Raw genomic sequence first — 12,124 nt, forward strand, 5'->3', positions numbered from 1 at the left:
TTGGGGGACTTCCCTGGTGGTCCAGTGGGTAAGCCTCCGAGCTCCCAATGCAGGGGGCCTGGGTTCGATCCCTGGTCGGGGAAATAGATCCCACATGCATGCTGCAACTAAGAGTTCGCATGCCACAACTAAGAGACCGCAGGCAGCTGAGTAAACAAATTGGTGCACTGAAGTGTTTCAGGTGCTGAGGTCAAAGTCTCCAGGAGGCAAAGGAAGGACTGGTGAGCCCTGCCCGGGAAATGGCACCAAGAACAGTTTTGCAGAGTGGGCTACTATTTGGGCTGAGTCTTGAAAGGTGGCAGGTGTTTGCTAAGTAATGAGGTGGGGGGTGTGGGAGGGAGCTGGGAAGGGCAGTTATTGTTCCAGATTCACAGGGAGTCAGAGCTGGAGGCTGAGGCAGCAACAGGGCCCTATCAGAGATGGGCCCCTGCAAGGTGACCAACGTGATCAGATTGGCCTTGTAATGGGCTCATCTTGGCCGCTCTGCCAAAGAAAGGTCAGCTGGGAGACCAAATCTAACAGTTTAGGAGGACGATGACAACTTGAACTAAGTGGGTAGAGAGAAGTCTATGGATTTACTTAGGAGGTAGAGTCACTGGTACCTGATGAGTGTGGAGGTACAGAGTTACATGGTAACGACAGTGGCACTTCTATTGAGAGAGAGAAGACGAGGGAGGCTCCTGTTTAAGGAAAAGATAATTGAATAATTCCATTTGGGACATGTTGCCTTTGAGGTGCAGAGGGAAACTAAGTGGAGGTGGAGGGGAGACAGCTGGATCTAGGGGTCGGGGGTGTAGGAGGGGCTGATGCAGTGTCATCATGGCTTACAGGCATCAGGGATGGGTGGAGATCACCCATGTAGGGTATGTAAAGGAAGAAGCCCTGGGACACATTCAGGGAGCTAAGATAAGTGGCGTCTCAGGAGACAAGAGGCCATGTTGAGTTGTGAGATGAATATTCTAGAACCGGGCTGTCCAAAAGAGAGATAATGCTGGCCACAATACATAATTTCAATATTTTTAGTAGCTACATTAAAAAAGTGAAAAGAGGGAATTCCCTGGTGGTCCAGTGGTTAGGACTCTTTGCTTTCAGCGCTTTCGCTGCTGAGGGCTTGGGTTCAGTCCCCGGTTGGGGAACTAAGATCCTGCAAGCCACATAGCGCAGCCAATAAAAAATTAAAAAGAAACAGGTAAAATTAATTAATAATATATTTCACCCAAAATATTATTTCAACGTGTAATCAATATAAAAATATTAATGAGGGCTTCCCTGGTGGCGCAGTGGTTGGGAATCTGCCTGCCGATGCAGGGGACACAGGTTCGAGCCCTGGTCTGGGAGGATCCCATATGCCAAGGAGCAACTAGGCCCGTGAGCTATAGCTACTGAGCCTGCGCGTCTGGAGGCTGTGCTCCACAACAAGAGAGGTTGCAACAGTGAGAGGCCCGCGCACCACGATGAAAAGTGGCCCCCGCTTGCCGCAACTAGAGAAAGCCCTTGCACAGAAATGAAGACCCAACACAGACAAAAAAATAAATTAATTAATTAAAAAAAAAAAAAAAGGTTTAAAAAAAAAATATTAATGAGATTTTTACAAGTCTTTTTTGGGTACTAAGTCCTTGAAATCTGATACGTATTCACATCTCAGTCTGGACCAGCCCCATTTCAAATGCTCCATGGCCACCTGTGGTTTGTGGCTGCCAATCGGACAATTCGAGACTGAGGCAGATCTAGGTTCAAATCCTTGGGGAGAACAACTTTTCTCATCTGTGAAATAGGGGCATAGTATCTATCTCCCATGTAAAGGTAAAGCTCTTGACACATCGTGGGCCTACAAAAAATGGGAGGTGAGAACTTTTAGAAGGTGGGGAGTGGAGACAGCAAGGAATGGAAACTTTGCAGGACGTGACAGAAGGTTTTGTCTTTTCTTTAAAGATGGGAAGGGCTTGGCATGTTTTTGGGCTACAAGGAAGTTGCCGGTAGAGAGAGAGAAATACAGAAGAGGGAATAAAGCAAAGCAGAAAGTTTGAGAAAAGTTGGGGAGATGGAATTGAAACATAGGTGGAGAGGTTAACCTTAAACCTGAAACTGGGCACTTTTTTCTCTAAAAACAAAGGAAAGGAAGGCAGGGTGGACAGGAGTAACGGCCGCTAACCATTCCTGAGAGCCTTTTGCGTGTAGGGCACTCTGATAAGTGCCTTATATGCATTCTCTCATCCAGCACCCCCAGCAACGCTGAAAGGTGGGTCCTGCTAGTGTTCCCATTTCACAGATGAGGAAGTTGAGTCTCTGAGAGAGTAACTTGCCTAAGGTCATAAAACCAGTAAAGCCAGCATTTGAACCCAGACATTCTGATGCCAGAGTCAAGATTTTTGTTTTGGGTAGAATGCTCCTTATTTTGCCTTCGTCTCATGTTTCATGATTAGATTCAGGGTATGCGTTTCCAGCCAGAATAATACATATGTGATGTGTTCTCAGGTGTCGCATCAGAATTACGTGATGTCAATCCACCCCTCAGTGGTCACTCAGTCAAGATGTCGTCCAATTTCTTCATCACAGAGTTAACTACTTTTTCCTTTACAGCTAGTAAGCAATCTGAGTGGAGACACTTTGAACCCATGCAAATATCCCGCTCCTCATATTTCCTTCTAAATTTAGCCTCCACTGGTGATTCTTGCCTGATCCATTTTACTATGGTGGTTGCAAAATGTTGATCCCAACTCCAGCACTCCCTCTGCATTCACCATTTGACACTCAGCATTCATTCTACTTTCTTTCTCTTCTCTCTCTCTCTCCCTTTCTCATTAATATGAACTCACTGATTCCTAACTTTTTCAATGGGTTATAATTTATGAATGTCGTTAATCATTTTGGTACCTAATATCCCAGCTTTGGCTGGTGGCAGCTCCTTCAAGCTGGCTCCTTTGTCTATGAAATGCCTACTACTAATTTTTTTTTTAAAGTACTTTCTTACTTTTTGGCATAACAAAATGTTCCAGGCCACTCATCGCATATTTGCAATGTACCAGCCCTGGAAGCAGCCATTTCTCTAATGAATCCTGATTCCTTTCAGAGGGGAACGGTATGAGAGTACAAGATCTCAGTGCAAAATATGCTTATTGCTAACGGGGTGTGTTGGATTTTAGGCCCTCTTAGCAGACAGAGCTGAATATATATACATGTGAATATACATACCTATACATATTTTAGAAATCATGAGTGCACACTGATATCTCCAATTCCAATCCACTTCCAAGGGTTTTTTCTTGTTTCCCTCCATTAAATATTTGTATGTTTCTTTTTCCAGAGTGAGAATCCTGGCTCTTAACAACATCAATACATTTACTCATTTGCCCGATCATGTAATACACCTAAAATAGTTTCAGAATCATTTTGCCAATACAAGTACATAAACAAACCTACTAAAAAGAGTTCAGAATTTGTTTGTAGTTTTCTCCCTACCCCATCCCACCAGAGCCTAGCTTCTTAACCACTTCGTCCTAACGAGGTTGTTTGCTGGGAGGGAAGCAGGGGACTTGAGCAAAGGGAGGAGGTGTAAAATAGCCACGGAGAAGGAAGGGTGAGAGAACTTCCATTTCAGGAGCAGAGGATACATTTCTGAGGCTGGAGGAGACACGTGAGCGGTGGCCCCGGTTTGCTCAAGGACAGGTTTTCCTGCAGCCATCTTGGCAGGCTGGGTGTAGGAGTGGAGAAGACAGATGGTCGGGATGGCTGGAAGGAGCCAAAGTTGGGGAACTACCAGGTGGATGTGGCAGAAGCACAGAGGGTGAGGAGTCCGGGGTGCTGGCAGGGAAGGGGTTGATGTAATGCACCCTGGAGTCTGGGCTGAATGGGGGAGGAAGTGAAGCCAAGAGAAAGGGGAGTGGCTGGAGTTTGAGCTCAGCTGAGAAGGGGTTTACTGAAGTGATTTCTGGTCACTGAATCCAACGGTTCAGGGGGCCGGGGGGAGAGATGGCTTGTGCCAAGCTTGGAGGGGCCGAGAGGGGAGGGGACTGTATTTAGAGCCACCAAAGTGGCTTTGTTTCCCCGAGGACCAGAGGCTGGGTGACAGGACCTAGCTGGTTCAGGCCCAAGAGGGAAGCTGTTCTAGGCACCTTACTGCAATCCATGATCAACAGCTGGGGGAAGTATTCAAACCAATGTGATTTTGTAAAAATGAAGGGGCCTTAGAGATCACTTCACCTGGACAGTCACTTCACTTTTCAGGTCAGAGAACGAAGGTCCAGAGCTGTTAAGCAACTGCACCCACCACCCCCGAGTCTGGGTGGGATTCAAACCCAGGTATTTCACATTTCGGTGGGTGGCTCTCTTTAACCCACGACAACGTTCTAAAGCTATAGCAGAGTGTCTTACTGACAGGCTTGCTTTGGTTCACTAGTCTGTTCCCACCTGGGCTTTAAGCACAGGAATGGAGTCTGACACATCACTGCATTCTCCTTAGTTCCTAAGTCACTGCTGAGTGCACTCTTTCTGACTGATGAATTTGGGGGAAGAGCCCATGTCTTAGGGTAGGAGTGCCAGCAGGAAGCTGGAATTTTCACATAGCATAATTTCTCTCTACAGTTGTGCACCACAACTACTGAGCCCACGTGCCACAGCTACTGAAGCCCGCGCGCCTAGAGCCCGTGCTCCACAACAAGAGAAGCCACCGCAATGAGAAGCCCGCGCACCGCGACGAAGACCACTCGCCGCAACTAGATAAAGCCGGCGCACAGCAACGAAGACCCAGCGCAGCCAAAAATAAATAAATAAGTAAATACATTTATTTTAAAAAGATATGTTTTTAAAAAAAAAAGCACAATGAGAAATGATAGGCATATTGGCTTAGATGCTGTAGCACGTAAATGCCCTGCGGGGCACTTTCTCTTAGTCTAAGCAGGCAAACTTGCCCCTCTTTTCTAAAGAAAACAAATAGCTACTGCTTTACGGGACTGACTGTGAGCCGGGCAGGGCCCGACACTGAACTGCCATGGCCTTTCGGCAATTACTGGATGTGGAGGCTGTGCCTGGGTTGCATAGGATCCTCTCCTTTTTGCCCCTTTGATATCTTAGCAGCCAAACCACAGCTCTCAGGAAGCTTTTCACTCTCAAAAAGCACTTAAAAAAAATCTGATCATGTATTCTAGTTTTTTATTCCAAAAATATCATACTGGGGTGCTTTCAATAAACTTCTTCCAAAATTATTTGGAGCAAAAACCAAGTATTTCTGAACAACTTTCAAACAAGGCTTGCTCTCAGTGGTTTGTTTTGGGACTTGTCCTTTAAAGATATCCTTTTAGGAATAAAAAGTGGGGTTTTGGCTGGGTGATTTCTAGATACTTAAAATGTTGACTAATAGTTTTAGGGTGTAAGATGTGGAATAGAAGAAGGCCATTTGCAAACTCCTACGTAAAGAGCATGGGCAGATATTCCCTTTAAAAACACATACACAGAGCTTCCCTGGTGGCGCAGTGGTTAAGAATCCACCTGCCAATGCAGGGGACACGGGTTCAAGCCCTGGTCTGGGAGGATCCCACATGCTGCGGAGCAACTAAGCCTGTGTGCCACAACTACTGAGCCTGCGCTCTAGAGCCCGTGAGCCACAACTACTAAGCCCACGTGCCACAGCTACTGAAGCCCGCGCGCCTAGAGCCCATGCTCCGCAACAAGAGAAGGCACCACAGTGAGAAGCCCGCTCACCGCATGAAGAGGAGCCCCTGCTCGCCGCAACTAAAGAAAGCCCTCGTGCAGCAACGAAGACCCAACACAGCCAAAAATAAATAGATAAATAAAAACAAAAACAAAAAAACCCCACGCACACAATGTGTGTGGGGAGAGATGGGCAGTATATGGGAACTCTCTGTACTATTTCCTCAATTTCTTTGTAAATCTAGAACTGTTCTCAAAATAAAGTCTATTAATTAAAAAAAAAAAGACACAGACACTGGGATTATAATAAAATGTGTTGCCATTTGGTTCTAATCTCTAGTCATCTAGGTAGTGGTGGTGGCTGAAAGAGTTTAAAAGTGACGAAAAACGTACTAGGAAACTTTCAATCCAATGTGAAAGGAAGCAGGTAAAGTCAAAACAGGAGGCCTGGCATGGACTGGAGTGACCCTTGTTTAACGTGACTCCTGCACGTTGACATGCAGGCTGTAGCCAGCAGATGGTGCTTGGTGCTTGCGAGGGATAGAATATCTAAAATATCTATTCACATAAGATTATGCAGTTAACCAATCAAAGGGAACAATTTGTGGGAGAGAAAGAATTTTAATCGGTGGGTTAAAAAATTTACATAACCATGCTGAACATAATATATGCAACTTCCAGGTAGTACATGAGTTGTTTTCTCTATGTGGGAACACCTCACCCTGAGCAAACCTGATATACCCCAGTCAGACTAATCATTGAACACTAGAAAGCTCTGACACAAGACTTTTAACACAGTAAACTCCCAGAATACGTTTAAAACAGAGTTTGCACTTTTAAAATTGATTTGCACATAATTTTAGAGAGAATATCTATTGGTTAAACTGAGGTATATCTGTGTTGTAGTTTCACGAGCACACACTTCAATTTCTGATAGGGGAAGCTTTTGGATACATCACAATAAAATTTCATTTTATGAAAAAATAATTTCGTTCGTGAGGTATGCATCTGGAGCGCACGGACACAGTGTAAGCACCTGGGGTGAGGACAGCGCATGGTGAACACACAACACAGAATACCACAAATGAACGTAATTCCCTAGCATACAAATCCCTTCGTTACAAGATGTGTCTAACCCAAAACACAGCAAGGAAGCGCCTGTGTGGCATGGCCCAGGCACCCTATGGGTAGGTGTATATGTGCAAGGATGGGTATACCACCGCGGTCGTACGGCCTCCCTTTGTGGCAGGATATCTGTTCCTGGACCAGTTTGGCTTCGTATCTGGAGCTCGCTCTTGGCTGGGGTTTGTGTTTCTCTTTGGAGAGCATGATACTGTAAATCCTGGCTTCTCTCTCTGTGCAAACAAGACATAAAAGGTGAACCACTTGATGCTGCAATTCCTGAAGTTATAGTTAGGGTTGGTGCTGGTTTTGCAGGAGTCAGTGAGAAGTATTTGCATTTCCCCTCAAATACCAAAGTAGCTGGCGTTGGTACAGGGCAGGCATCAATCAAGCACTTGTCCTAGTCCCTCTGATAGCCAAAGGAAGGTCCATGGGCAATATTTTAATTGCCCTGAGTTTAGGGACTGCATTTTATAAGCTGTCTAGAAACATTACGCAAAGGAAGAGAAGAGCTTGATTTACAGGCTGGGAGACTGTCTCCTTTTTTAGACTCTGCTTATCTGACCTGCCACAGAATTTAAATGCCTACATCTGTTACAGAAACATTAAATTAGAAATTTAAAGAAAATGAAGTAAAAGTAAAGGTTTGGATGGCATTCGTCTACTACATTGTGTTTAACTGAATCCCTGGTTACATGTTACAGCCTAGCTTGCATGTTTCAGTGGTAGGATATGGTTTTAGCCACCCACAGACATCCTGCAGTGGATGCTGTATGAGGAAAGAGGACAGTCATCACTTATCAGCGTGTCAGGACAGAATCCTCTTTGATTTGACTTTATCTACATCTCTCTTGTCACTGCTCTGTTTCTGTTATATCATGGTGGTTGGACTATCTACCTTGTTACCCCTCCTAGAGGATCACGGCCTTAAGGGAGGGCTCGTGTCATACAGTCTTCAAAGGGCCCCACACATAGTAGATCCTCCATAAAATACTGACGGGTAAATGAGAGCATCATCCTGAGAACTGCCAAGCAGCAGACTTGGGAAGACGGCAGGGACTTCACCTTGAGAGAATCATCCGTTCTATACCTAGTGCACCTACAGTAATCCAGTGGTCCTCAATCTTTGCCCCACCCGGACACAGGTGAACAGCACTTTGCCACAGACACAATCAGGGCTATTTGAAACCGCAGCTCACCAGCTGTTTCTTTACGTCTTTTTCCTCCCTCTCAGGAAAGAATATGCAAGTTCAAAGGAGCAAGAGAGATGTTATTATAGGGATAAATAGGAATTCATTCTAACTTATTATTTTAAAAAAGCAAATCGTTCACAAACCTCGGTACCGAATGATCACTGTAACAGTGGATGTGAAACACCCCTCACAACTGATGGTGACACCCCGGTTTGTTAACACCTCCTAGGGTTCAGAACCACTGCGTTCACCATCATTTTTTACCTGAAATGTTGCCATGGATTTACAAAATAATAGCTACCTAACAAATGTTCATTGAAATGAAACTAAATTCTCCATGGCAAGCTTTCAGCCCTGGGTGGGCTTCCTCCATCCTGCAGTACTTTGTGGGCAATGCCCCTGGCTGGTCAGGTGTTTTGTAGCCTGAGACTACATCTAACTACGTTAGATGTTCACCTCAGCAGAACAAATCCAAGGAGGTGATACTGTGTGGATTGCAGATCACCACCTCTCCAAATCACATAATACATTTGAAAAATAAATTAATTGCTGGCATATATATATACATATATCAGGTGAAATACCTGCATTCTCTCTTTATTCTTAGTCAAAATCAAGGTGGTCATTTTTGATGGGCCCAGGGAGGTGCCTTTGTCTCTTCCATTTAACTAAAATAAATGAACACATTTTCACTAAATTTTCCACTTGGACAAGTGTGATTATATAAAACACACAGAGTAATTTTTATACATGCATGTTGGTTCATTATGATACTCTAACATGGAAAGAGAGGCAGAACACAAACAAATAGTAGTTTGAAGAAAAGAAGGAAACTAATACTTATTGAATGCCTACCATATGCCAGGCATTTCACACACGGTTTCGCATTGAATATTCTCAACAACCTTGTGTGTAGATATTATTACCCCAACATTTTAGATGCAGCAACTGAGCCCCTGGGTGGTTAAGTAACTCACGGAAAACTACATAGTGGGGATGGAATTTGAACTCAAGACAGACCCCATAGCTTGTGCTCTTGCCATTATTACACTAGACACTGAATGGCCCTCAATGCTGAACAGAGATGGCTGTGCTTTGGGCGGGCTCCTCCGTGTAATGCTGTGGGACCTTATTCTATCATCCCTAACCACAGGGCAGCATTCCACACGAGGAGGGCCTCATGCACCCTATTTGGCTACTATTGTACCCAAACCTATTTTTTTTTTTTTTTGGTGGTATGTGGGCCTCTCACTGTTGTGGCCTCTCCCTTTGCGGAGCACAGGCTCCGGACGCGCAGGCTCAGCGGCCATGGCTCACGGGCCCAGCCGCTCCGCGGCATGTGGGATCTTCCCGGACCGGGTCACGAACCCGTGTCCCCCGCATCGGCAGGCGGACTCTCAACCACTGCGCCACCAGGGAAGCCCCAAACCTATTTTTATACATAAAAGAATCAAGGATTTTATAGCCACACTCCAGAGTACTAAAAGTTGGGTGAATTTGTCTCCTCTGTTTCCTACTGCATCCTACTCTGTATGTAGCTTCCTGCTTACTTGTTAAAATACCCAGCAGACCCTAAGGTCCCTGAGGCAGGGATAGTGTTTTGTTCAATGTTGCACTCCCAGCATCCAGCAGACAGCCTGGCGCATAGTAGTTACACAATACAATTTGCTGAATGGATGGATGGATGGTTAAAGCAGCCAGCTCTTATGTTTTGGGTATAAAATCACAATTCACCAATATGTGATATCAGACTTCAGTGGTGTCTAATCCAAAGCAGTGTCAGTGTCCCCACCAATTTTAATGTTCCTCTGCTCCCAGTGGTACTGACAGTAAGAGTGACACAGGGCTATTGCACTCTTCACCCTCTGAGAGAGACGTACTAATTGGAAAAATCAGAGAATCTGTGTGACAAAAAGTCAAGAATGGAACAGAATAGAGAGCCCAGAAATAAACTCATGCATATATAGTCAATTAATTTTCAACACAGGAGCCAAAAATAACCAGTGGGTGAAAAGACTGTATCCTTAATAAATGGTGCTAGGAAAACTAGATATCCACATGCGCAAAAGAATTCAACTGTACCCCGTCTTATACCATACACAAAAGTCAACACAAAATGGATTAAAAATTTAAATTCAAGATCCCAAACTGTACAACTTTTAGAAGAAAACATAGGGGGTAAAGTCCTTGACATTGGCAATGATTTTTTGGATTTGACATCAAAAGCAAAGACAATAAAAGCAAAATTTTTTACAAGTGAGACTAAAACTGAAAAGCTTCTGCACAACAAAGGAAACAATCAATAAAATGAAAAGATAACCTATCGAATGGGAGAAAATACTTGCAAACAATATAATCCAGCCTTAAAAAGGAAGGAAATCCTGCCATTTGCAACAAAACATATGCACATGGGTGGAGGGCATTATGCTAAGTGAAATGAGCCAGACAAAGACAAATGCTGCACGGTATCACTTATATGTGGAATCTAAAAAAAAAATTCAAACTCATAGAAACAGAGAGTAGAATGGTGGTTGCCAGGTGCTTGGGATTGGGGAAAATAGGGAGAGGGTGGTAAAAGGATACAAACTTTCAGTTATAAAATGAATGAGGTGTGAAGATTACCATGTATAGAATGGTGCCTATAGCTGACAGTACTGTGTTGTATAATTTAAATTTGCTAACAGAGTAGGACTTAAGAGTTCTCAGCAAAAAAAAAAAAAAAAAAAGTGAATATTTCTTTGAGGTGAAGGATGTATTAATTAACTAAACAGTGACAATCCTTTCTCAATGTGTATATATATATATATATATATATATATATCAAATCATCATGTTGTAGGGCTTCCCTGGTGGCGCAGTGGTTGAGAGTCCGCCTGCCGATGCAGGGGACACGGGTTCATGCCCCGGGCCGGGAAGATCCCACATGCCGCGGAGCGGCTGGGCCCGTGAGCCATGGCCGCTGAGCCTGTGTGTCCAGAGCCTGTGCTCCGCAGCGGGAGAGGCCACAACAGTGAGAGGCCCGCGTACCGCAAAAAAAAAAAAAAAAAATCATCATGTTGTACACTTTAACCATATTACCAAAAAAAAGGTTTTTAATAAATTTTCCATGAGTGAGTGAAAAAAAAAAAAAGTCAAGCAAAAATACTACCTCATTCAACCTTGGTTTTTCATTTTTCATCATTGAAGAACTGGTATTCTCTGAATTTTTGAAAAAAGCAGGCTGCTTTTGCAGAGTGGAAGCAAACCCTGCCCCTTCCTAGAAGGATTGCAAAGAGAATATTTTTCAGTTGCTCTATTACAATTAATCAACTCATAATTGACCCAATTCACCCAAGAGTAAAACTCCCACCTCTGAAAGCATTTTCATCTTTAGAAAGCAGGGGGTATGGTGTGGGCGTGGCAGGCAGGAAGGAGGTATCCAAGTGTCCTTAGCCTGGACCAGGCCTGAATTCTCAGCCACCCAGAATCTCTGGTCTAGTTCTAGCCACCACTTTTCCATTACCATCTCCTTCCTCTGGAAATCCAGACTTGGTGGAAACCCAGACTTGCTATGCTAGAGTGTAGTGGAGGATTAGTGCGCTAAGCTGAAATCTGCTTAGGGATATCCAGAGGACCCATGGGAGAGTTCTGAAATCCAAATAGAAAACTTCCCCCTGCCCTATTTCCCATTCCCTTTCTGGTTTAGAGTAAGCCTTAACTCTTTGTCCTGCTCCCTCTGTAGAAAACTCTAACTGGACAGTAGAAGTAGGCAACAGAGCTTTCTTACTGGGGCATCTTCTGTTAACTTTGACTCCTGCATCAAATTACTTTTCTGATACTGTTTATTTCGCTGTTTCCTAGACTGAAGTGGCTTCCTTTTTTTCTTCTTATACATCTTCTTCTTCTGATTCAACTATTCCAGAAAGTACAGAGAAATTAGCCGTTGATGATTCCAGCGGTACGCCTACCCACATGTAGCACTCTTTTCACACAACACTCAAGACACAATGGCTAACCCAGTATGTGTGCCCTCACAGTTTTGAACTGCTGTTGGTTTGGAGAATCAAAAAACAGTTCAGTTACCTCATTACCAGAGACCCCTCCCCACTTAACACCATCCAAATCCCCCTATTATAGATATACTGCCAAAGGGGCACCTATACCAATAAACACATATCTGTGAT

General features: G+C 44.2%; 1 protein-coding gene across 9 annotated transcripts in view; it reads right to left on the bottom strand.

Annotated features, from left to right (window-relative positions):
- Positions 1-6,251: 6,251 nt before the first annotated feature.
- AGBL2 (ATP/GTP binding protein like 2) overlaps positions 6,252-12,124 on the bottom strand; it is a 41,739-nt gene continuing 35,866 nt past the window's right edge. For 5 of the 9 annotated variants that reach the window (XM_032640981.1, XM_032640972.1, XM_032640973.1 and 2 more), the window contains 4 exons: positions 11,728-11,853; positions 11,110-11,217; positions 8,546-8,629; positions 6,252-7,001 (listed from right to left, as the gene is read on the bottom strand). In XM_032640981.1, coding sequence (XP_032496872.1) covers positions 6,828-7,001; positions 8,546-8,629; positions 11,110-11,217; positions 11,728-11,853 — 492 coding nt within the window. In that variant the 3' untranslated portion in view covers positions 6,252-6,827. The remainder of the gene's footprint in view (positions 7,002-8,545; positions 8,630-11,109; positions 11,218-11,727; positions 11,854-12,124) is intronic. The other 4 variants (XM_032640977.1, XM_032640975.1, XM_032640979.1 and 1 more) reach the window with 4 other exon arrangements.

This window comes from Phocoena sinus, chromosome 8, assembly GCF_008692025.1.
Source record: "Phocoena sinus isolate mPhoSin1 chromosome 8, mPhoSin1.pri, whole genome shotgun sequence".
NCBI lineage: Eukaryota > Metazoa > Chordata > Mammalia > Artiodactyla > Phocoenidae > Phocoena > Phocoena sinus.